We start from the raw sequence: 27,290 nt of genomic DNA on the forward strand, positions 1-27,290 counted from the left end.
GCCTGCTGGCAGGTGCCCCACAGTGCTGGGGGGTGGGGGTGGTGGGAGACATGGGTGGGGGCCTGGTGGAGGCTGCCCCTGCCCTGCTGGGGGGTGGGGGTGGTGGGAGACATGGGTGGGGGCCTGGTGGAGGCTGCTCCTGCACTGCTGGGGGGTGGGGGTGGTGGGGACATGAGTTGGACATGGGTGGGGCCTGGTGGAGGCTGCCCCTGCACTGCTGGGGGGTGGAGGTGGTGGGAGACATGGGTGGGGGCCTGGTGGAGGGTGCCCCTGTTGGCTGGGGGTGCAGGGGACATGCGTTGGTGGGCAGTAGTGCAAGTTGACATGTGAGTTGGCTGGGGGGCATGGCCATGGTGGATGGGGTGCCTGCAGGACATGTGCAGGGTAGGCCCCTGTGGTGTGAGCCACCTGCAGGGGCCGTGAAGGGTGTAGAGGGAACACCTGGGAGGACCCACACATGCAATTCACGTGTGGTGCTCCCCCCGCACCCCTGTAATACACGTACCCTGCTGAAATCGCGTGTGGAACTTCCCGCGCACCCCCGAAATACACGTACCCTGATGATATCGCGTGTGAAATGTCCCGCGCACCCCGAAATACACGTAGCCTGGACATTCGCGTGTGGAAATTCCCACGCACCCCTGGAATACACGTACCCTGCTGATATCGCTTGTGAAACTTCCTGCGCACCCCGAAATACACGTAGCCTGGACATTCGCGTGTGGAACTTCCCGCGCACCCCTGGAATACACGTACCCTGCTGATATCGCGTGTGAAACTCCCCGCGCACCCCGAAATACACATAGCCTGGACATTCGCGTGTGGAAATTCCCGCGCACTCCTGGAATACACGCACCCTGCTGATATCGCGTGTGAAACTTCCAGCGCACCCCGAAATACACGTAGCCTGGACATTCGCGTGTGAAAATTCCCGCGCACCCCTGATGTACATGTACCCTGATGGAATCGCGTGTGGAACTTCAAGCGCACCACTGTAATACACGTACCCTGATGAAATCGCGTGTGTAAATTCCCGCGCACCCCCAAAATACACGTACCCCGCTCAATCACGTGTGTAACTTCCCGCGCACCCCCGAAATACACATACCCGGCTCAATCGCGTGTGTAACTTCCCGCGCACCCCCGAAATACACGTGCCCCGCTCGCACAGGCCCAATTGCTGTATATTGCCACTTTTGTAATGCGCAGGGACGCTACCGCCTGCCTTCGTGTGGTGGACGTGTTTCGGATTGTGCGTGTCTTTGGCTGTGCGTGGCTTTGCCCTATTCAATTCCATGAATACGTGTGGTTCGAGTGCGTGTGGGCGTTCCGTCTGCTTCCCTGCAGTACATCCCCAGTTACGCCCTTATTTTCGCGCGTTGTTCCCCATTCCGCGCGTTACGCCCTGTGTTCCGCCCACTTTCTGGTGTATGCGCCGAGGTTGTGCGCTTTCACTGTGCGCGTCGCGCACGCCTTTCGGGATGTTGCAGTGACGTGTGCGCCATGCACGGGTTTGGCGCACATCCCGAGGAAAACACGCGCAGGGACTTCCATGAATCGCACGCGTGCGTGTGCGCCTGTTTTTTTGTGCTTGCGCCTGCTTGCGCAAAGATTTTCGGCGCACGTTTGTTTCATAAATCGGCCCCTAAATGTTAGGGGAAATTGAAGTTTTTTAATATTTGTGCTTGATTTGAGAAGTTATTTCATATGCTGGTCGAGAAATAAAGAGTAGAGTTGAGCATAATTCTTTGCCTTTGCGTCTTTAATAGAATCATGACTTTCTAGCACGTAAGTATTGAAAATGTGTATTCTCCTTTCATAGGCTACATCCCAAAACCATAGCGTTATCTGTGACCTGCTGCATCAGTAGCCTGATTTAAAGCGCCTGCTCTACCAGTGGCACGTGCAGGTTCAGAGTTCACAGCTGCCAATTTGATAGCTGCAGTGACAGCCACGTCTCTGCAGCACAGGGGCTGCATTTAATATATGCACCTTTGTACTAAAACTATCATGACCATACGTAGCCATGATGGTGGTAGAATAAACCACAAGAATAAAGCTATGCCAGGTTAAGCTATGGTGCATCACCCTACTGATGATTGTTGCAGCCACACTAAATTGATATTCTACATGTGTCGGCCCTGTGGTCCCAGTTCAACGGCTGTGTGTATTCCCCTAGGCAGACCAGACTCTTCCCTACTAGCAGGGATATAGTGTGAGGGACAGAAATGTGAGGCAGACAACTTTATGAAGGTTTTTCATAATATGCCATTTTGCTGACTTAGAAGAATTTGAGAAATGTCTCACTACCCCTACCCTAAAGTGAATTTCCCTACAAGTCAAAATAACTAAAGGAAACACTCTAACAAAAGGAATCTGTCCCTCACACTAATACATACATCAAACATACAAAGTAAATATATGACAATTCAAAATATAATAAGACCAAAGTTATATTAAACATAAACATATTAACTGTCTCTCCTTGCGATCTGGGTAATGTTCCCTTCCCAAGATTCAAAACAGCAATTTGTAAAAGCAGTTAAAAAATAGAAAAGTTCTGGGATTGAACAAAGTTATGGTGATAAGGATCTTCTTCATCCAAAAGTCTCTTAATGAGCTTTTCCAACATTTCAACAGAAATAAAAAATCCTTATTTCTCCACTTGCAACAAATAGTTCAACACAACTTCTTCAGAAGAACCAAAAGTACTTTCACAAAAGTACTAGCAACAGAGATAGTTTGTCAGGATGATTCCATAATGATTCACAAGCATATAGTGGTCTTGCCAAGTGTTTACCACAGTCTTTAACCACAATGCAGAACGTCAACAACTTCCACCTGGTCCACTCACCTGCCAGGTCTAACATTCACGGTCCCTTGCCCTGGAAAACTTGCGTGCCAAGACTAAAAGCTTCTATCTCTAATGCAAGTAATTCTGTGATAAAGTGCACTTTAAAAAACATAGTAAAGTCGTTTGACTTTCAGCAACTTCAGTAATGAACACTTCTTCTGAACAGACCTGAAACACATTGTGCAGTTCATCATTCAGATTATGCTCATCTCTTCCGAATACTCTTTATCAGGAGGGCTGTTCTTCTGCCAAGACAAAGTATTTTGGTTTTCAACAATATTAGTATCAACAACTTCAATATAGGCTACTTCGACTGGAAAAACATTGGGGTGTTGGTTCCAGTCTTGGGATGGCCACCTGCAGGGCAAATTGTACTCCTCCCCTCCTAAATGCTTGTCTACCACCTTTATTTTCCCCTTCTTACACCAACCAAATGCTGTCAATTCCATGAATACGTGTGGTTCGAGTGCGTGTGGGCGTTCCGTCTGCTTCCCTGCAGTACATCCCCAGTTACGCCCTTATTTTCGCGCGTTGTTCCCCATTCCGCGCGTTACGCCCTGTGTTCCGCCCACTTTCTGGTGTATGCGCCGAGGTTGTGCGCTTTCACTGTGCGCGTCGCGCACGCCTTTCGGGATGTTGCAGTGACGTGTGCGCCATGCACGGGTTTGGCGCACATCCCGAGGAAAACACGCGCAGGGACTTCCATGAATCGCACGCGTGCGTGTGCGCCTGTTTTTTTGTGCTTGCGCCTGCTTGCGCAAAGATTTTCGGCGCACGTTTGTTTCATAAATCGGCCCCTAAATGTTAGGGGAAATTGAAGTTTTTTAATATTTGTGCTTGATTTGAGAAGTTATTTCATATGCTGGTCGAGAAATAAAGAGTAGAGTTGAGCATAATTCTTTGCCTTTGCGTCTTTAATAGAATCATGACTTTCTAGCACGTAAGTATTGAAAATGTGTATTCTCCTTTCATAGGCTACATCCCAAAACCATAGCGTTATCTGTGACCTGCTGCATCAGTAGCCTGATTTAAAGCGCCTGCTCTACCAGTGGCACGTGCAGGTTCAGAGTTCACAGCTGCCAATTTGATAGCTGCAGTGACAGCCACGTCTCTGCAGCACAGGGGCTGCATTTAATATATGCACCTTTGTACTAAAACTATCATGACCATACGTAGCCATGATGGTGGTAGAATAAACCACAAGAATAAAGCTATGCCAGGTTAAGCTATGGTGCATCACCCTACTGATGATTGTTGCAGCCACACTAAATTGATATTCTACATGTGTCGGCCCTGTGGTCCCAGTTCAACGGCTGTGTGTATTCCCCTAGGCAGACCAGACTCTTCCCTACTAGCAGGGATATAGTGTGAGGGACAGAAATGTGAGGCAGACAACTTTATGAAGGTTTTTCATAATATGCCATTTTGCTGACTTAGAAGAATTTGAGAAATGTCTCACTACCCCTACCCTAAAGTGAATTTCCCTACAAGTCAAAATAACTAAAGGAAACACTCTAACAAAAGGAATCTGTCCCTCACACTAATACATACATCAAACATACAAAGTAAATATATGACAATTCAAAATATAATAAGACCAAAGTTATATTAAACATAAACATATTAACTGTCTCTCCTTGCGATCTGGGTAATGTTCCCTTCCCAAGATTCAAAACAGCAATTTGTAAAAGCAGTTAAAAAATAGAAAAGTTCTGGGATTGAACAAAGTTATGGTGATAAGGATCTTCTTCATCCAAAAGTCTCTTAATGAGCTTTTCCAACATTTCAACAGAAATAAAAAATCCTTATTTCTCCACTTGCAACAAATAGTTCAACACAACTTCTTCAGAAGAACCAAAAGTACTTTCACAAAAGTACTAGCAACAGAGATAGTTTGTCAGGATGATTCCATAATGATTCACAAGCATATAGTGGTCTTGCCAAGTGTTTACCACAGTCTTTAACCACAATGCAGAACGTCAACAACTTCCACCTGGTCCACTCACCTGCCAGGTCTAACATTCACGGTCCCTTGCCCTGGAAAACTTGCGTGCCAAGACTAAAAGCTTCTATCTCTACTGCAAGTAATTCTGTGATAAAGTGCACTTTAAAAAACATAGTAAAGTCGTTTGACTTTCAGCAACTTCAGTAATGAACACTTCTTCTGAACAGACCTGAAACACATTGTGCAGTTCATCATTCAGATTATGCTCATCTCTTCCGAATACTCTTTATCAGGAGGGCTGTTCTTCTGCCAAGACAAAGTATTTTGGTTTTCAACAATATTAGTATCAACAACTTCAATATAGGCTACTTCGACTGGAAAAACATTGGGGTGTTGGTTCCAGTCTTGGGATGGCCACCTGCAGGGCAAATTGTACTCCTCCCCTCCTAAATGCTTGTCTACCACCTTTATTTTCCCCTTCTTACACCAACCAAATGCTGGCAATGTTTCTTTATCACACGTGCTCCTCTGTGGCTTAGTCAATATTTGTTTGGGCCTTTATAAACTATTGCCTCTTCCTCTCTGTGACAGTAGGGTTCACCTTTACTCCGTTTCTCAATTACCCTCTTTGGGCGTTGACAATATTGCTTGTTGTAATTGGTAATGTTTCTTAATACTGGCTTCTCTTGGCTTTGGCAATGGTGTTTTTTCTTGACTTCAAAATTACAACTGCCCCCAAAATTCTTATTCTGCCACTTAAATTGGTAGGCATCAGATTGGTTGGTAAAGTTACTATTAGATTGCCATTTCCGTTCTTTTACATTATATTCAATGGTATCAAGACTGGCTAGTAGGTGATTACAGAGCATTCCAGGGTCACATACAATTAGTGAACTCATTGGGTGCTGCCTAGGTGTCCGCTCGCTCCACTGCCCTCTTGTCTTTTGCATCCCTTCACCAGGTAAGATGCTGCTTTCTGACTCCCATAGCCTGTGCTGGTTGCGAGAGGAGCGTTACTTGCTCCAAGGGCACTCCCCTGCTCGCCTTCCACCGGAGAACACGTTACTTGGAGGAAAGCTATTAAAGTAAACGCCACCCGCTGAGCAACTTCTGCATACAAAGTGTTCATGTGGAAAGCTTTTCAAAACCAAACTTCCCACTGTCTATCCTCTGCATACAGTGTCTCGCAGGTCAGAGACTCTCACAAAGCTGGCATCCGCTTCCATCACAGCAGTGGCTCTGGTGTCTTGACCTTCCTGCAACTTCTTCTACCACTGCAACGTGGACTGTCAACTACAACTCCACCTTCTGCTTCTCCGAATGGCCTGTACCTGAGGAGGCCCTTTATACACATCGGACCCTCTCAGGTGTGGGTCATTAGAATCACTGGGCTGCACCTTGCCAATGGCCATTGTCAAATGCTGATGGAAGCCCAGTGGACCAAACTCCTGATAATGGATGGAAGAAATATCAGATATCACATCTTGTTTTGTTTTATTGTGATTTAGCTTATAGAAATAAGCATTTCACAAACATAGAAGTAAAAGGAAATAGAGAAGAAAAAATACAAAATACATTACAAATAAAATGAATCAATCAACAACCAAGTTCCTTAATGTCACATTAAACATCACTAAAATTAATGAATTATCTAAAAATCATTATTTTTTTTCAGAATGCACAGAAAAGCATACAGAGCCACAATCAGTTTCACCCCATTAGCCCACATAAGTCTAACCCAAAACATCTCAGAAAGTTCTAACAAGCCCTGTTATCTCCATCTCACGTCCGCAATATCTACACAACGTAAATCAATATGTTTTAGTGTTTGGTCAACGGAATGCTGCAAACAGAACCTACAGTGTGTGTTGATTAATGTCATATCACTTTGCTCCTCCGCTGGAGAGTCGAACATTGATTCCAGTGGAAATGCACATACACCCCGAGAATTTTCAGACAACAGAATACCGAACTATATTGAAGAATGTCTCCTCTTCTTCTAAAGTTTGCATATTTCTTGTAAACGGAAAACGCAGCCAATAAGTCTGAAGCTTCGGCCTGATCTACCACAAGCAGCTCCCTTTTCACTGATTTAGGAGTAACCTGTGGTTCTTCCACTGATGAGCCTATCAAATGCAGAATCGTACACATTTTTTCGTTAAAGTGGTTTATTGCAACTGACGACTGTAAGGTGGGGTTGTCACCCAAGTTTTGATAGAGTGAAATGTTAGGCGGGTTAAGAAACTTGGCATACTCAGCAGTTTCTTGTACATAGCCCTTCCTGCTAAATAAACTAAACCCAACTGATGCCTTATCAATGCATTTGGCATAGAGTTGGTCAGACTTAGTTATTGTTTTCCACAACTGGCACTGTAGTATATTAAGGAATCGCCACAAATCAAAGGGCACAATGTCCAGGCCATGCAGAATTGTCAGCTCAACCTTCTGGAGGTAAAATCTGATCAAAGAGAGAAGGGAGCAATGACACAACTGAGAATAAACTCTCTCCATTTGAGTGAGCAGAGGAGTAAATCCTCCCTTCAAGAACACTTTCCAAGACCCCCGAGTCTAGGTGTTAGTCACATAATACCCCAGATATCTCATTGACTAGCCTCTTTCCAAAGGCTGCAAGCCCACCCTTCAAGCAAAAGCCGAGAAGCTGAAGACCTAAGATTTTTGACAGTTCACCTTAAAATTATTGTTAACGGCGTATTGATGGGAGAGGGTTAGCTTCCTATGGAGACCAATCAGGTCATTGCCAAATAGTATAATATTATCAGCAAATGTGAGCCAGTTGAGGATCAAGGAGCCCATTTTGACTGGAAATGTGACCCTCAGACTCACAAAAACCGTTCAGAATCAAAATGTGAAGGTTGCACAGTGTGGGGACCAAGACACAACCCTGCCTAAGACCCACGAAATTGGGGACAGGGCCCAAACGGTCCCCTCCCTGGTCAACCTAACCCTCCGCACTGAATCACTGTGCATCAGTGCCAAAAGTTGGATTGTGCTCAGGGGACTATTGCAGTCTATCAGTTTCCTCCAGAGGGTGCTCCAGCTAACTGTGTCAAAACCATTTGACATATCGATGGATGCCATGTAAACCAGACCCACCACTCCTTTTCTACACCCACCGGCATGTGCGAAAGTACTGTAGCATTTAGGGAAGTCCCCATGCCCGCTCGAACCCCCACCTGATAACACGAGGGTATATTTAGTGGTACTATCTGATGAGAGATATCTGAGTAATAAAGCAGCAACAATGTTACTAGCTGCATCCAATAACGCAATTGGCCTATAATTGTTCGGGTCTGCATTGTCCCCTCTTTTGCATATCGGGATTATGGTTGACTGCTGCCAGGTGTGCGGCACCCTATGAACTTGATAAACACTTTTGAATAGGACCATCAAAGGGCCCGACCAGACCACCAGATCTTTCTTTATAAGCATGGGGGGGCATCAGGACCAGGAGCTCTAGAAGACTTTGCACGCCCTATGGCCCAAAGAAGATCATCACCCTCCCACAGGAAGGGACCAAAAAGCACGTCTGCATTTGGAAGCATTGAACATACAACCTCTCCCTTAGGCAATGCAAATTTCTCCCTGAAGTAAGCAATCCACGTATGTTCTGGTATGGAACATTCCATTAAGGCACAAGGGTCCAAAAGTTAGCATCGTTGGTTTCCACCAGGTTTTGAAGCATTGGCTGATTCTGTTCAATGTGTGCTTCCATTTGTATTGATTTAACCTATCCCTTATAATCAACTTGAATAGTGTTTTTGGCTTGGCTATCATCTAGTCCTGGCTGTGCAAGGAGCCTCAAGTTTCTTAGGTCATGCCTTTTCTTTTTTCTTGCCAGCACTATTTTATAGTCATACCGATACCAATGATTATTGGTACCCATGTGCTTGACCTTTTTTGCCAACAACCAGAGACAATTGTTAAAAGTTGGGTTGAAAACCTCCATCGAGAAGCTTTCCAACAACGTTCTCTCCCTCCTAACACTCGATCCAAGAAGTTTAGGAAGTTTCTGCACACACCAGCGTTCCAATTGAGCGTCAATCCACCCCTCGCATGCATAACAAAAACAGCAGATGGAACCGTCAAGCACATTGGCAAAGGCCAGCACAAAGTAAGTACCACAGGGCAATGATTGCCACCCAAAAAGGGACCACACACAAGAGGCTCGCACCTAGGACTGAAAGTGACAGACATAAAAGTGATCGATCCACAATCGCTTCTTCCCCCTATACCAGGTAAAGAGCGCCTGATCAGAATCCCCCTCTCTGGGTAGATATATTTCCAAACCCCATTTCTTCAAGTACTCATCCCACATTGATTGTGGAGGGCACAACGTTCATAGGGGGGAAATTAAAAGCACCTATGGACCCTATGTTTAGAATCATCCACACAACTGTTGTTAAAATAACCGCCAATAATGTTGGTGTAAGGTTTATTCACTTCCAACCATCCCTCCAATGACCCATGCAAAGCTTTGTGAAAAACTGACAAGGTATCTTTGGCAGGGTTCCACTAAACATTTACAAACAATACCTCCTCAGTCCTTCCAGAAAAGATCACACTAAACAAAAGGCCATTGTATTGTGTCTTCACCTCGTAATAACAGCAAGCCAACTTTAAATCAATTACTATGGCCACGCTGTGTACCCCTCCCCCCCGCGTCCCCCGAGGTCGACCCCTGCTGCCTATAGTGGCACTTTTACAATAAGTGTGAAAACCCTCTAACTCAAAAGGGCTCGTGGCCATGGATTCTTGGATTAGGAGTATACGGGCATTTCCCACACAACTTTCTGCATCCCTGGTTGTGTTCATGTAGTCACACACATTCCACTTAACAACCATTAATGCCCCATCCTGGAGGACTTTCTTGGAGGAAGTCTGAAAAATCGCAAACATTTGAACTGCCCCTTACAACCAAGACCAGTCCTCCAAAGATGAGTTCGATACTCCCCCCAAAGTGTTGGTGTGGTAGGATGAGGCATCTGCGGTACAAGCTGGTATTGTAGGGGCCAGAAAGTCAGAAGTTGCTGATGGTGAGTGCAAATCAAATAGATCATAACTCAAAGTTTTCAACAGTTCTCTTTCTTGCCAAATTGTTTACGCAATTAGGTTGGATGTAAAGTGGCATACAGATCTCTAGAACAACTTGAACTATGTCATCAGAGCACAGCGGTGCATTGAAATTGCCTGGAATCCTTTCAACATCATGCTTCTGTTCATAGACATTTGATCATTTGTTTGTAGCTCCCAGTCCATGACAGTGCCCTGGAACCTATTGCAACTGCTTTGATCACAGGCATGGATAGGGGCAAAACAAAAAGGCTCTGTAGTGAGTGATCGAAAGAGAAGGGAGTGGCTGGAGATGTCAGTGGGAAGATTGGAGGGTAGAGAGACTAGCAGTTGGGCGAAGGAAGTGGTAGAGGTTGGACAGAGAGGAGTGTGAGAAGATCGTAGGGACAGAGGAATGTGGAATCTTAACGAAAGGTAAGAGAGAGAAAGAGAAGGGGAAAGGGCAATAAAGGGGGAAAGAGTGGGAGGTGAGAGTAGGAAGTAGTAGAGCCGGGGGAGGAAGACGTGAGAGGATGTGTGAGTAGGAAGCGGAACAGAGTGAAGAGGTGAAACGTCAGGTAAAGCAGTGAGACAGAGAGAGTGTAAGGGAGAGTGTTTAAGGAAACACAGGCACCCTCTTTTATTCTTAAATCCTCACTGTGGGAACACTGGAACAGGGTACCTTTAGAACGTTCCAAAGGAATAAGACGGATAGGGCGTTGACATTTAGGCTTTTCAGGTAGAGGGGTTATTCTGGATTATCGATCTATAGTAGTCATGATATCCCGGGGTGACAGGGAAGCCTGGGTGGGGGTGGAGGAAGCCAAAAGGAAACTGGAAGACCAGCTACAACAACCCTTTAGAGAAATGATGCTGCACTCTTGAGCTTCACACGACAAAGATATAAGAACTTGTTCATAAAAACCCTTGGACAAGCTATGGTGTTGTGACTTTCCAAAAGCCCTCGTTTACAATAGTAATGTCAGAAGTGGCGAGCAGATGTGAGGTTTAAATACCTATCCTGGTGCATGACATAAAACATGCTCTCGACACAGAGCTCACTGATCACTATGCTGATCACCAAGAAGAAACTTAAGAACAACACAAGACAAAAATCATTATTTAAAATGGGAAGATGTTGCTTTGTCAAGGGCAGTCCAGATTGCAAGAAAAGCAAGGCAAGCGGGGGATTGGGAATACCGTTGAGGATGGTGTTGGGTTGTCGTCTTCATTTGGTAGATAGGAAAGGTGATTGAGTGCTGCTTGAAATGCTTTATAACACAGGATTATGATTTCAACACTTAACATCACTCGACATGGCTTTTGCAATAAGGGTTCACGTTTTGGGCTGGAAAATGTATACATCAACCCACAACATACTCCCCACAGAAATATGTGATCAGCCTTATAGATTCAGGAGGTCATATGGCAGGTAACCAGCTTTCCCATAGATTGCCACTGTTCTCCAGAATGATGATAATAGGTGTTATTATTTCCAAAGATAATATAACAAATGCTATCACTAGAGTTGAGAGCCATAGAAGGCAACCATTATTTCCAGAATGTATTAGGGCTCAGCTTTTCTGTGCATAAGCCCCATCTAACATGCACCTTATACCCAAAATCATCACTTCCCATAGGGCAAGTGCCAAGACACTGTGCCAGTGGTATATCGTTTGCTCGTCAGTGCCAAGCGTGCCTCCCACCCACAGAAGGTTTTCCACTGCATGTGTTCTGGCATGGATTTAAGGTTTTGGGATCAGTTTAGCTCCTGCCTCTGGTGCTCTGAAAGTCTACATGGTGGCACAGTAGACGACCATGCAAACCAGTCATTGACCACACCATGCTGGCACTGCCAGCAATGTCTGTCCTAGCTTGGTAAGTCCATAGGACCAAATTCCCCTCCTCCTTGATGCCTTGTCACAAGCTCGGACCTCCATATATCAACTCACACCCCTATGTTGCAGGGTATTGCTCTTCTTCTACATTCTGCTCATCTCTGCCTTCCTCCTCTATGTCCTTCACCATCCCCTTAACCTTTCCTCTAATGTTTCCACACCCTCCAGTGTTCCATCTTCCTCTTTTAAACACTGGTATCACTTTTGACACTTCCTTAATTTCACTGATAGTCCATCTCCCACCTTCCAAATACTCTATTACAATGTCCTCCTTCCTGCAATACCCCACCTACTGATTCTTCCAAAATATCTCCCACTCTTCCACCTCTTTCTCCTTTACTCTCACCTCCTAACTTTCTCTGCCAACTACCTCTTCTTCCTCGTCGCTCCTGAACCCTTTCCTACAGCCTCTGGTCACTCTCTCCAAAACATCTACAGTTTGCTTCTGCTCCATCTCCAAACAAACGTCTGTTCCCTGTGACTAAATAAGGTCTGTGACCACCTCGCCTCTCCCTCAGGGTTGTAGTCCCTATAAAAGCCCCATTAGTTTCATTATTGTTTCCTGGAAATTACTGGTCGACATTGTGTCTTGTATTTCAACAGCGGTGCCATGACACTTGGACAGGTCTTACGCTGCACGTCTGCAATCGCAGCTCATGGTGATTGTCTCCCACTGCCACCCGCCTCCTGAGAATACCCTGGCTTTTGTCATATGGTTGGGTTAACTCATGTTGTAGGTTCACAAGTGTGATTATTGTTACAAGTTATCTAGCATGTTTTTTTTATCCTGGGTATCTCTCAAATTAACCGTCGACATATCAGTCACTTTAGAATTGTTCTTACCAGCATCTATTAATAAGTGCTTTAAACAGATCTTATTCCCTAATGATGCAATGTAGAGGACACCCATTTCTCTTATTGGTGGAGGATTCTCCTGGTGTAGCCAGGGACATCCTCTCCACTGCAGCCCTAGGCCAACATCACACAGCAGGTAGGGGCACCCGACCCCCTTAGGTAGCCCACCATCAACCCCTAGGGTAATAAACAGTGCTTTGTCACAAGACACTTATTGTTATTATATATTTTTTTCTATTACACACATGTGTTTTATTGACAGCAGCAGAAGCCAATGCATTTAGTCAACATTTATTTCCATTCTATTCAACACTTCCATTCTGCTCATCTCTTCTTTTGAGTTCCAAGACGGGCATTCCCCCAATTTAAATTAGTCAAATCCTTCCTGTAAAAATGTAGCCAGAGCAAAGGATAGTGAAACATGTTCTCCCATCAACACATATGTCCACCAATCATCCGCGCAATAAGTTTTTTAATTCCATAAAACGTCCTATATATCGAGTCCTTACGGATGTAAGAATGGGCAGAAAAACGTAACATGTTTCAATGTTTCGCCCCCCCCCCCCTCCTCTCGCCCACAGAATCTACAATTTACTTCGCTCTTAGTTTGGCTATAAAGTGAAGTGATCTGTTTGGTTGGATAGAGGTTAAACCTGAATCTCAAAAAGCCGTATCTAAACCTGGGGCAGGGAAAGTTAATCAGATATTTCGGAAGGCAGTTGTACCCCTTTACTTCCCAAGCAGGTCTTTGTAAAGCCGAGAGTAGATCTTGGCTTCCAGTGTTTTCATCCAGTATATTTGCAAGAGCTTTTTATTTTTAACCTTGTCTGGATTTAGCACCACGGTTTCTTGGTCAGTCCCTATCTGTTCCTGTTACTCACCGGACGGAGAGTGCCAAAAGACAGGATGCCTGGATTTCTCAGGGACTTGCTTGAAGGAGCCTGGTTGGGGCCTTCAGCTGCGAGGGAAATAAAGAACTTTTCTGCGATATGACCCTCTGTAGTACTGTATTTACTAACAGAGAAACTGATCACATAAAAGAGCCGGGAGAACTGCACCGCCACGGACCCAGCTGTAAAGAAAGTAATAGTGGTGAGTCACCAAGGATTTAGAGCACTTTCGTAATTATTAATAATCTACTACAATTACCTTTAAGTCTCCCCCCACTATCCTATACTGAAAAAAAAGGAACTGGATCACAGCCACCCCCCAGGAACAGAGATCAGAATCAGATAATGAACCCTTTAAAGAACTGGAGATAAGTAAGATGATGTCTTTCTCTTACCACTGTTAGAGCATAAGAATGACGAAAATCCAAGAGGGAAACAACGAAAGTATAAAATAAAAAAAGGGAATGTTAGTAGGGTAGCTTTTGCCCGGGCGACACGAGGAGCACACTAGGGATGGGATGGTGCACTTCAGCAGAGCGTCCCAATGTGCACTGAAAGGTAGGAAGACCGGGTAATGGAGAGAAATAAACAGGGCAAAGGATCGCTGGAGACAATCAGCTCTAGGGGTTGATGCTTGGAACCAATGAGTTAAAAATCAGAAAATCCAAAGGCAGTCCGTACAATGAGCAGGGTCTGCTACACACGGAGCAAAGTTGAACAGAATCGAATCCAAAAGCAGTCCGTACTTGAAAGGCAGGGTTTGGTACACACGAAGCAAAGTTGAACAGAATCGAATCCAAAAGCAGTCCGTACTTGAAAGGCAGGGTTTGGTACACACGAAGCAAAGTTGAACAGAATCGAATCCAAAAGCAGTCCGTACGAAAAGCAGGGTTTGGTACACAAAAGTTACTTTGAAAAGGAAGTTTGACACGGAGGTCATATTAGCGGCGGTAGCAACTACAAACAGAAGCAGCGTTCACTGAGCTGCCATTCACTATATCAGAAAGGAGGAGTGACCCGGCGAAAACAAGGCTCAGGTGTCTGCCTACACAGGACTACACCTGGTGTCTAGGAATCATGGGAGTTGTAGTCTGCAAAAGTGAACCAAATTTTTTCCTCCAGGAAAACCGCCAGCGGTTCAGGAATGGAGCCGCGACATTCCTTATGCTGCAGTGAAGTGTAGGCCGTAGTGTAACAGTTCCAAAATAGAGAGGCATTTCGATTTCTAAAAGTTCATTTAGCTCTCATTACTTTTTTGCCAATTCCTCCTTTAAAATATAATATAGAATCGCAATTGTTAGCATGATGCATTTCCGGAAAAGCAATAGGATTTTTCAAGTGACTCTCACCACTAATGATATAAGGCCCATCTCTAACCTTATTAAGACTGTTGAAATTCTGCAACGGACTCTTGGAACTGTTCTCCAAAAGCCTCCCTTAAGGGATGACCACACCTTTGCTCAGGTGCACGCAAAGGCCTCTGCTCCATAAGTTAGAAATGGGACTACTTACATAGAAAACATGGGACTAGAGTTATAGAAAATAATCACTGGTTTGATTGAAAACCTCCCATACTTCCTGTGTACCACACGCCGCTGTACTGTGAGATTTTCAATCAAATTTTTTAATCCAGCAAACAAGGTTTTACGCACAAGCCCAAATAGATAGTATGTGGGATTACCTCGAAAAAGGTTCAGAGTTCAGATTCCACCTGAAAAGTTTCCTGTGTGTGCATAAAATGGAACCCAAGATCAAGATGTTCGACTTGGCAGAATTGATTTCCCACTTTAGTACCACCGGTCCATGCTGAAGACCTTTTGGGGTTTGGTGAATCAGGACCAGGTCATCAGCATAAAGCATTCAACCCAGGTCCTGATCTCCAATCATCGGCGGAAAATATCTTGATAATTGTAATGAATCTGCTAGGTCACTCAGAAATAAACTAAAAAGGGCTGGGGCCAAGTTGCATCCCTGCTTCAGGCCCTTATAAGTACGCATCTCCTTTGTAAGCTCCCCCTGAGCATTCAGCCTGTTACGAACCGTTAGTTGAAGTACAAAGATCCTCTTTTGGTGCGATGAGATCCTCGTGGCAGCCCCAAGCTTAGGCCAATGAAGGTAAGATACAATTTGCTTCGCTTGCTACAGGCCTTCAATTTTAGAAGGTTCAAAATAAGAAGGTTCAGATCAGTCCCTACCCCTTTGACAAATGCTGTCTGACGGGTCTGTTATTTGATATTGATGTTCACTTCTGTAGATAGGTAAGAATTAATTAAGCCTATAATTTACCCAAAATATCCAAGAGGGTGATGGGGTGGTATGTCGATGGATCAGCCCTTTCCCCCAGTTGAATATTGGGACAATTACTAAAGTCTTTCATGTGTCAGGTATCACGCCCAACCTATTTACCCATCCAAATAAAGTCTCAATAAAGGGCAGTCAAACCTTGGAGAGTGCTTGAACATGTTATAGGCCAAACCATCTGGGCCAGGAGCTCCCGCCAAATTCACCCTCCTAATCAACTGCTCTATATCCCCTTGGTCAAAAGCCATAGCCCAAGGGTTCCACTTGCCCACAGGGTGTACTAAACCAAAGGAGTCGTCGGGGCCAAATAAGTTTCCATATAATTCTACCCAATGCTGCTCCAGAACTCCATTAGTCAGGTGAACTGCCTGAGGGAGTATAACAGATCAATCGTCATATCTGTCCCATTTCACAATTGCAGTCAACATGGCTTCTGAGTCACTCTGAAGGAGTTGGGCCTTATATGAAATAAGCCAGTTCTTATATCTCCGCTTTATTTTTCTGGCTTGTAGAGAGCTTGCTTCAGAGCTATTTTGGCTGATAATTCAAAGATCTCCTCTCAATTTTCTTTTTTCCAAGGCAACTCTCTGATCAAACTTGTGCCTTGGAAGAAAATTCACCCTTCTCCTCTTTGACCCTCTACTGCCAAATTCTGTCAGCAGCAAAACATAGTTAGTGTTGAAAGTGATGCGTTTCATTTTATCATTAAAACCATTTGTAAAGTACATTGCATCCAATGGACTCATTCACAGGCGATTCCTCCCTTGAGTCACTTCAGGTGTGAAGAGCCAGGAGACCCTCTGATGTTTCGAGCCCAGCACACATGTCATTTTCTAAGTAATGCATGATCCCCATTTGGGTTTTTCAAAACTTTGAGTGATTTCACCTTGTTTGCCAAACCATGAGAGACAAAAAAGTAATCAAGGACCATCGATTGATGGCCATTCCACCAAGTTGGTACACTGGGGATATCACCATCAATTTTTCCATTCAACGTTTGCAAGTCCCTCAACCATAGGCATTCATCCATTTATTAGTTCTCAAGTATTTACCAAAACATTGTTCGACGGCCTCAACCATCTGGGTGTCACCTACACTAACTATGTAGATGACACCCAGATACTCATATCCATCAATGGTGACTACGGCACTGACACCAAACTACTTAACGAGATTTACAGCATCATTCAAGTTTGGATGGAAAAACACGAACTCTGTCTCAACAATGAGAAAACAGAGCTCCTCCTCCTAGGATCAAAACTCAAACTTAGCAAACTAGGCAAGCAGTTTGACACCTTCATCATCGATGGCAACTCCATTAAGATCTCCAAAGAGGTGAAAACTCTTGGCATATATGTAGACTCCTCACTAATCCTAAGCAGGTCAATGCCACAGCTTCATCCACGGCTTACACATGTAAGCTAATCACAGCCAGCCGACCCCTTCGCTCGACACCAAATTGCATTACCATAGCCAGAGCATTAGTACTCTCCAAGGTAGACTATTGTAACGGACTATACCTTGGAACCAGTCAAGAAAACCTGAGAAAAAAAAACTCTCTATGACTCACAAATGCCTGGCCAACCTACCTCCCCCATACTTGACTAAAAACATTGCACGCAATATTGCAGACTGCCCCATGAGATATCTCAGGCACATTCCCTCAAAGTCCCAAGCTTTAAATTGCAAAATGCTGGGGGGGCAACAGCTTCCAAGTACTTGCAGCCAAGTTAAGGAACTCACTACCTACCCCTCTCGCTAAGATCTGACCCAGCCTTCCACCCATTCAAAAGAAACGCTAAAACCTGGCTTTTTACACAGGAACCCTAGCTCACCTGTCACCCTACCGATGCACCAAGCATTCCTATGCAACTAGTGCAATCATAAACTGTCCTAACCTGCGATTTCCAACACACAGTAACTTGTGCAACTGCTGTATATATCAGTGTCTCCTGTAATCATGTAACTGCTGTATATATCAGTGTCTCTTCCCAATGTAATCTGCAAACATGTAACTATTGTATATATAAGTATCTTTTCTATTGTAAATTGTAACACTTCTATGTACTTTCCCCGTACCTATTGTAACCATCATTGTGAGAAATGGGCCCAGATGCCTCCGGGATGGGAGCGCAATACAAATAAACAAACCAAATCAAACCAAGCTGCCATCAGATGAGGGTCCCTTCCATAGCTTGTTGCCACCCACTTGCGCATTAAGTCCCCACACAGCATTAACAGGAGATCATCATGGTGTAGATATCCTTCGTTGATAGTTTCCATCACTGAATCAATGAAAGAGGCTGTGGAAATGACCGCCGGGACCCAGTAAACATTTATAATATGAAGCAGGATCTTTGGGGTTTGATCGTGTGGCCCCCTTTGGAGTAGGAGTGACTGGACAAAGGATTAGGAGTTTCTTCTGCCAAAATTGACAACCCTGCCCCGTGTCTCACCAAAGTCAACAGTCCTGAGGCAAGCCAGCCTCTAAGGCCGCAGTAGGCTGGGTTTAGGAAAGATCCAAAACCGCCCGCAACAGTGACGGATTGAAGCAACGTCTCGTGGAAAGATAATTATCAAAATGTTCACTGCAGAAATGTTTTTCGCCAAAGAGGTGTTTATGTCCTCGAGTGTTCCAAGAGCCATTTCTCTCCTTCCAATTGAGTTAACTGTTAATTGCCGATGGTCCGGTTAGTGGGCATAATAGCAATGGATGGCCCAAAAGCAAGTTTCGTGGATTGTTTATTATGTTAATTGGATCTTCGATGTGCCTTCTGGAGGTGTCGTGATTACAGTCAAATGTCACTCTTATTTGACGATATTGCTTGCTGATGCTGGCCTTTTGGCCCTCCATCCACTGCTCTCTCATAACATTTTGGTGATTCATTTATGTTAAAAACTTAATTGAAAGGAGTTTGATTATTTTGTGCATGCAGTTTGGGAAGTAAAAGTGGATACTAAAAACCTATAAAAACAAAAACAGTTGTAATTGTTTATTTGTATAGCACTTATACACAAGTGAAGTGCTTCAAAGTACTTTAAGGCGGGAAGGGAACAAGGGAATATAGTCATCATTCTTAGGCCTGGACGATTCCGAATGATCTGGCAACAATAGCTAGCATAGTAGGCACAGAGGCATATCTACTAGTGAAGTGCTAGACAAAGGGTGAGGGGAGAATATTAAAAAGGTGGGCAAGAGAGGGAAGGGAACATGCTCATAATGAACTACAGTACTGGTCTGGCGAACAATTCCGATTGCTTGGTGGTTGGTCATCCAATGCGCCTATGCATGAGTATTTCAAACACAACCAAAACTAGTGGGGGAGACAAGGGGTAGATTGGACATGCAGACTTGCCGGGCCTAGAACATTCAAAGTTCAGTAGGTTTGCAGAACAGGAAGTGCGAGAGGGGACAATTGCCCTTTCCAGCAGAGGCCAGGTTTAAGTGCAGAGTGGTTGCCCCCATCATGGGGCATATTGCATTAGCGCCAGGCACAGTGCAGAGGCCCGGAGGCAAGTGCAGGACTGGCTGGGCAGCCGGGGACCTGTAAGGTTCTGGACGTGCACCAGGCAACCAGTCAGCTAACTAAGCAGGGGGGATGAGAAGGAGGGAGGCACACAAGCAGAAAGAGCGAGGTTAGGAGGGGGGAGGGACAGAGAAAGAGGAAGAGAAGAGGAAAGTCTAGAAAAGTTTCCGGAACTTAAGGCGGCAGGCTCAAGACGAAGAAAGGTAGGGAGGCTGTTTCAGAGGGAGCCACCTGCAGAGGATAGGGATCGACCCCCAAATCTGTGTTTGGAGAAACAGCTCACCCGCAGAGAGCTCGAGGAGCCCGAGTGAAGGGCTCTAGAAGGAGAGTATTTGGGAAGAGAGCGTTGTAGATAGCAAGGGCCCAGGCTCAAGACCGCCTTGTGGACTATGCAGAGAGTCTTGAACTTGATTATTGCAGCCACAGGGAGCCAGTGGAGAGATTTCAGTTCCAGAGAGATACAGTCCCTGGGCTCGAGGCCAAGGATAAGTCTTGCGGTTCTGTTCTGGATAAGATGAAGAGGTCGAGAGTAGAAGAAGGAAGATTGAGAAAGAGACTGTTGCAGTAGTCAAGTCTGAAGTCTAGTTGTATTCATCCTGTATCTACTGTGATTAATCCAGGGAATTTGTCTCCTCTTTCAAAGGAGGAGCAACCCCCTTTGGGAATAGGGAGGTGAGCCTAATATACCCCCCAGGGGAGAGGGCAATCTAGATCCCACTGGGGCTCTGCCCCTGGCACTAGAGGACAGGCAATCCCTAAATAGGGATATGTGTTCTCCTCCCTTGACTTCAGAATACAATACGTTTGTTGGTGACATGTGTGATGAAGTCATCACTCCTTTCCTGGCAGTGCCCTCTCCCCATGTGGCAAGAGCACGAAAGTCGGTACCTGCTTCTGACCCTGGGGGTGGCTATATGAGGGAGGATCACATGGGGGGAGAAAACCTCTGGGGGAGTAGCAGGGAACCATCGGACAAGGCACGGTATTCCCCTTCCACTATTGAGGATACTCGATCCATACCCAACGTCTTAATGGCATGTTGTTACACCTCCCCTCATCCATCCAGGAAGAATACAGAAGACCTTCTCTCTCAGATCTGTGTGGAAGTCTCATGAAAACACCTTTTCAGACTTTGCCTGCAAGTCATTCAGAGCTAACTTGCCTTCAAAGAACACTTACTCTGACCTCGTATGTGAAGCATCAAGAATGGACTATCATTCCCATCACTACAAGAATACTGGGACAAGGAAGATGAGCCGAGTAATACAGAGTGGAAAAGACCAAGCGTACAAGCTGTGCTCCAGTTGTTGTACACACATACCTGTAGCGGGGAGATTTAAACAGCGCTTCTGGAAGGAGAAAACTGCTTCTCTCGGTTTGGACCAGGAGACCATGGGGCTGCAGAGAGCGCTGTCCGACTCAAGGAGGCAGAGAAGAAAATCAAGCAAGAAAGAACATGCTGGAGTAATGTTAGAAGCCAGCACAGAGCTCCTGGGCGTTTGTAGGTGTTAAGCAGCAGCGTTTACCTCAGAGAAGCCAGACATGAAACAGAAGAGCCCAGCAGGAACCTCGAGAGGCAGAGAAGCCGAGGAACGAAGGTGGCTAAACAGGAAGATACACAGTATGACTGCCACCGTAAGAAGGAAATTCGCCAGTGAGTCCTCAAAAGGTAAACAGAGGCATGGGGCATATTGGCCGCCATACCACATGCAAATAAACGTTAAGGAATAAAATAAAGTGCCAGAAAGAGAAGAAGCCAGCAATCATTCTGTATAATGGAACAATTGAAGAAAAGTCAGAGACTTTCAAGTGTGTAAGTGTATGCAATACACATTTACGGAAAGCCCTGGAAGGATATTATACGAGGCAGATACAGGGTTAGATAAAGCAAACACAGAAAGATATCACGTTTGGAAGTGTGTGCAGAGCCCACATGAGACAAGCCCTGGAAGGAGAATACACCAGGAAAAGTAAAGCTGCAAGTGTGTTCATTTAAGAAAGCCCTGGCAGGAGAGTATACCAGGCAGTTGCAGCAGGTGTGTCCACATAAAGTCCTGGTAGGGAAAAACACCAGGCAAGTACAAAGTTACTAGTGTGTTCATTTGAGAAAGTCCCAGCAGAAGAGTACACCAGTCAAGTGCAAGAGTGTCCATGTGAGAAAGCCCTGGTGAAGAAACATGCCAGGCAAGGACACATTGAACAGTATATAAGAAATACATCACTTAAAGGGGCCCTGAGAAAGATATATCAGGACTAGCAAAAGGTGGTCTAAAACCAAAGAGAAAAGGAGTGAACACCTGGCAGGAGAGTACCCCAGGTGTCCTACCAAGATACAAACTCACAGCCAAGTAATTCTGCATTTTATTTATCTTGTTGAACAAGAAAAGGGGAATGAAAACATGACAAGGAAGTACACCAAGTATCCTAGCAAGACAAAGAGGGATACAGATTTACAGCCATGTATTTTTTGTTTACCAGTTGCATTGCAGATCAAGAAAAGAGGAGTGGAAACCTGGCAGGAGAGTACACCAGGTATCCTAACAAGATAAAGAGCCAAGTTGTTATCTGTGCCAGTTGTGTTGTGAATCAAGAGAAACTCAAGGACCTTATATCTTTGAATAAACAACAGGGGGAAGAGAAATCCAGTGGAAGAGAAAGACCCCCTGGAATAAGGAACTCTTCCTTCTGGAACTTGTGTTGCAGTTATGCATTTTCCCTTTTGAGCATTTATAAACCACTCAAGGCCAAGGACATTGCCCTTTTCACCCTAGAGCTTATTTTGTTAGAATATGAGGACCAGAATTAGTACTTTGGACATGGGACGGTTTTGCTTTGGACATCCTGACCTTGACAGGTCCTTAGTTCTGGTATTAGGTAGGGAAACACATCTAGCACAGGGACAGAGGCTAAACATAAGTCTTTGTGTCCGTGTTTCATCCCTGGTTCCTCAAACATGGGTATTGACATATGTACTGAGTAACCAATGCATATACAAAGTTGGGGATAGTTTCTGAACTTTTTCAGCCACTGTCCTCAAACCGACCCAGAAAACGGATATAAGCCCTCCCCCTTGCTAAATGGAAGAATCATAACCCATCTACATTGTTAGAAGAGAACACAGAGGCCTGCAAAACCATACTGGAGGATTCTCCTCTAAGGAAGTGTGGCCTGGATCGACGGGCCGGCACCGGACTTGGTGCTTAGACCCAAGGTCGAGCATGCGGAGCCCAAGACAAACAAGTAGCAGAGGAGAAAGATTTGGGGCAGGAGGCTCAGCAGGGTGAGCTGGAGCCGCTGAACCACAATCAGACGTGGCGCTGCCACCAAAAGCATTCAGGGAACCAGCAGGAAGGGGGCATCCATTATGACATGAAGAAAAACACCAAAGAAGGGGGGCCAAGCCGCCTTCCTGACACTCTCGACCAGAAGAGAAACACCTTAAAATAGAAGGTACATGGTCGCTCAAGGAAGTTGGGACATGGCAGCAAGGTCAAGAAAGACCCCCAACAAGGGGTGAGAACCAAAGAACAACCCCAAATTGGGTTAGGAACAGAACATGCCCAAGGCGGGATAAAAAGCAATCAACCCCAAAGTGGAGCGACAACCAGACAACCCCTAGTAGGTATACGAGTCATACAGCCCAAAGAGAGGCAACTCCTAGCGTGGGGTGTAAAAATCAAGATCCCAGTGAGGGGTATCCAAACAGAAGAGTGGGAATTATAGTATAAGAATGATTGGAACTTAAGCCCTGGTGATGACTGGGAACAAGATTTACAAGTTTCAATAACCCCAAGCCTCTCAGAAACCTAGGACTGTTACAAAGGGTAGGAAAAACCAAAATAGAACAAACATTGATTTCAAGTACAAAGAGAGAGAGAACAAGGGAAGAAAGGACACTGCTTTAAAGTGAACGCACAGCCCAAGGCGGTGTGGAGGTGAAAGAAATTACAGTGGCTGGGCAAATAGTAACAATGGTCACTTTTTCCTTGAAATGTAATAGTGGGCCAGAAACCAACCACTATTTTAGCATTGGCCAAGAGGTCACAGCTTTAATTTTTTAGATTTTTTTTCTGTTTTAGTGTTCGGGACAGGAATAAGGTTAGATTAGGTTTCTGGAGGACCCACAGACGTCATGTTGTTAGGCATCCTGGCGAGCACGCCTTTGACTTCTTTTCTTTCCTTTAGGATAGGAACAAGGACAATAGAGAGGACTATTTTGAATAAAGAGACACACCATTGAAAATGCTACCCTATCACTCTCCTGATTCTGATTTACCACACTACCCAGTGTCCACAGGCAGTCCTAAATATACAAAAAATAGCCCCTTGCTGGGAAGCCTTCGTTTGGGCCATGAAGGCGTCTCAAGCATAAGGCAGCGACATCACACAGCTTCGGCATTTCCTCAAACTTGGATTATTGAATTCAAGATGAATACCATCAACGAGAGACCATTCAAATATGGCGGTTGTAGGGTGGTTTCCACTTTGTGGTTCCTGCAACCACCTTTTTTCACTAACAGTACATTGGCTCTGTCGCTGCTGACAGTTTGACATGGCATGGCCAGATGATATACTTGGAGCTTGCTTGCACTCTTCAAGTGCTTCTCGAGCAGATCGCAGGGCCACTGTTCAACCAAACTCTCACTAATTCTAGAACTTTCTTTCAGTGCAGTAGCTAGAGCTATTACCGGAGAATGCCTGTTACCATGAGGTGTCTTATTTCCCCTCTTTCCAGGTTAGATTCTGTCAGATCCACTGCCGAACATTACACACGTACCCCTACTTATATTCCTAGTTTGTTACTGCTTCAATCCCCCCACTCCTCACTTCTTGGCCTGTTTTCCTTTCCTCCTCCACTACAAACTGATATTTGGTTACCTATGGCCGGGGCACAGTACCCCAATTTCTCGGGCAAGTAACAAGTTGCCAGCGCCGTAATCCCGTACGGTGTGATCGGCACAGTATAAAACGTTTACAACATTAGAAAATCTGAAGGAATACACATACAAAAAAATATAATTAATATAAAACAAATAAAAAATTGAATTCCATGGGGAAAACAGACAAGGGAGGGCAGAGAAATTTTAGCGGGACATTATTAAGATTAGAATGTGTTACAATGCAACACTTTACAAAACCGCGTTCTAAAGCAAAACTTTTCATGAGCCATGATCCTCCTCCCGACCGCTGTGGTTATGAGAAAACACACAAGAAGATTGACAATGGCAAATAGCGACTGTTTGAATTTCTGAAGGGAGAAACCCATTCTCTGCAGCTGTTATGAAAAGGTTGACATGCTAACCTTTAATTTCAGCACATGAACATTGATTCATGAAGTAATAACTACAGTGCCACCGCATGCGATTCCACGATGTCATTAGCATGAATTACAGAGCGCGCTGACCTTTAATCTCATGCTGGGTTTCTTCCCGCCTTTTCTCCAGCTCCTTTCGGTCATAGTTTAGCCTCTTCATACACATGATTCCATATTGTAAACTTGTGCTGTGAGGGTACATGAAGCAAACTGATTATTATCGTATTAACAACGGCGGCACAAAACATTGATTATATGTATGCATCATTTGAATCTACAATGCATCCAATTAACCTGAGGGCAGACTCTCATTCTTCAAGACATCAACCTGCAATAAAAGTGTCTGCCCCTGGTGGAATGGATGGTTATCCGTTTCAAATGTTAATTTCAGGCTTTGCCTACCAGTGTTTGAGGACTAGCAAGGGCTGGATTCTAGCCCCCTCAATTTCCAGCTCTGTCTTTGCCTTGCCGGCCAGATTGTAGCTAAAGATTGAGATTAATAACTGATAGGTAGATGCACAGATGGATTGAGAGTTTGTCCAAAAAGCATGTAGCGGGATAAACATTACTACATTATTTTAAAGCAGTATTAAATCTCCATTTAGAAAAAGTGTCATTGTATTAAAAATAGTGTTTTCTCTCATGATCAGAAATTCTCACAAATGTGTCAATGATACACACAAAATGACAGAAAAGAGTGAAAAAATACACAATCCCAAGCCCCCGAAAGGTTATCAGACTGCCCAAATACTAATGCTGCCGACCCCCCCTCCCCCACACCTGCAACTCCCAGGAAGGCAAACACCACCTTCATCGCCACCTAATGTCAATTTAGGCACATTGTAATTTCCAATACTTGCAAGAATTCCTCACTTCCTTGTGAAAGGGCGTAGAAGGAAGGGGACTGGCACACAGGTAGCATGATTGTCGCATAGCCTTTTATTGGTCCAAAATAAAGAGGAAACCGTTGTCTCCCTAACTCTAAAAGGGGGGTGGGGTTCCCTGCCTCTACTAAGGAACTAAGGAATCAGTTAGAATGTCTAAGGAAATTAAAGAGTCCACTGCTGTGTGTCAACATGTCTACCTCTATCCCTTACATTAGCAACTATACTAAAGAGATTCTGGATCTTCTTGGTCCAGAAGAATGGTTCTCTTCTTTTGGACACTGGGTCGTAGCTCCATTTGGCAGGTGAGAACTCTGCCTGTGAGAATGACTCCATTCTCCAGGTCCCAGTTCCTTTCCAGAACACAATACAAAGTTACAGCTTGAGATGATGTAAAGTTCTCTCTTCAAACTCAATCCAACTCAAATATCATTCCTTATTGGCCAAAGTTTTCCCCACTTTTGGGCTCCTGGAGGATGTCTCCCTTCTCCACGTAGCTTGTTCTCAACACTTGTGCTAGGGGAATGACTTCCCTCCCAGGGCCTTCTCCTGCTTGGTTTCATGATACACAACACCACCAGGGGGTATGTCTTCCTTCCCCTGATCTGCCTTGGCTTGCAGTTTCACAGTGGTAGGGGGAATGACCCTCTTCTCCAGGTCTTCCCAGGCTCTTTACCATTGTTCACGAAGGCGGATGAATGACTCCATTCCTCTGGTCTTTCTTAAATTGTGTAAGGTAGTTCACAATACAAGGGGGATGGTCTCCCTTCCCATGGCCCTTTGCTTTGGCTTGCAAATCTCACACTGGGTTCTCAATTCTATGGATGTGGGTCCCAGACCTGTATTTCTTTCACTCTCTGCAGTGGGCGGACCTAGTTCACTACCCTGCCATGCACTGCAAGGAAGAAGATGATTTAAGGGATTCTTCTTCTTTGGGTACAGGTCCCAGACGCGTCTTTCCTCTTCTCTGGGTTTTGGCAGACTCGGTTCACTACCCTGCAAGGTACCGCCAGACAGAAGATGGCTTACAAGGCTGCTCATTATGGGTTCCAGACCTGTCTTTCTTTATTCTTTTGTCCTTTGGGGGGACCAGCAACTATCCCAGACATCCAGAGCTCTGCAGGGTGTTTATCGGCATCCCCTGTCATTTGTTTGCTTCTCTGCCTTCTCGTTTGAGCCTCTCTTGACTTCTCCAGGGGCTCTGCAGTGTTCCGCTCCTCTCGGGTTGTGCATCTCCTGTAACCGTGTGTACCACCTTCCTCCATAGACTGGTCGCCTGTTGCTTGTCCTCCTTTGCCTGTCCATCCATGGCGGACATTTTAGGGACACTTCTGCCTGCTGATAAGTGTCCCCAGTCTCTGCTCTCCTGGCTTCACTGGCCTGTCCGGCTTCGAATCTCTCGATTTCTCCAGGGTGGGTCTGACAACATTGGTTGTCCTTCTTTGCTTTTACTGACAGGTTGTTTCATACCTCCCCTGACGCAGCTAGAACACTTGCTTTGGTTCTGTATGGTCATCTTCACTGCTCTGCACCTCTTCTTTGTCTCAGTACCAACTTGGAGATCTTCCAGTGGGTCAATTGTTTCTACTTTGTCTCCGTACTTTAGGATACTCTTCCATTGTGGAGCCTACACTCTTCCTCATCCCAGTACTTCCTACACTGACAGATCTACAAAAACATATAGGAATATTAGGAATAATGTTGTTGTCATGGGGGTAGGAAGGTATGTCAGGGTAAGGTGGGTTATGGGTA

The 27,290-nt window shown here is 45.0% G+C and overlaps 1 protein-coding gene across 3 annotated transcripts in view; it reads right to left on the bottom strand.

Moving 5' to 3' along the window:
• PPFIA4 (PTPRF interacting protein alpha 4) overlaps positions 1-27,290 on the bottom strand; it is a 3,167,227-nt gene that overhangs the window by 598,047 nt on the left and 2,541,890 nt on the right. For all 3 annotated transcript variants that reach the window (XM_069633679.1, XM_069633678.1, XM_069633680.1), the window contains one exon: positions 24,745-24,842. In XM_069633679.1, the coding sequence (XP_069489780.1) occupies positions 24,745-24,842 (98 nt within the window). The remainder of the gene's footprint in view (positions 1-24,744; positions 24,843-27,290) is intronic.

Source organism: Ambystoma mexicanum, chromosome 13 (genome assembly GCF_040938575.1).
Source record: "Ambystoma mexicanum isolate Mex_15411 chromosome 13, UKY_AmexF1_1, whole genome shotgun sequence".
Lineage (NCBI taxonomy): Eukaryota > Metazoa > Chordata > Amphibia > Caudata > Ambystomatidae > Ambystoma > Ambystoma mexicanum.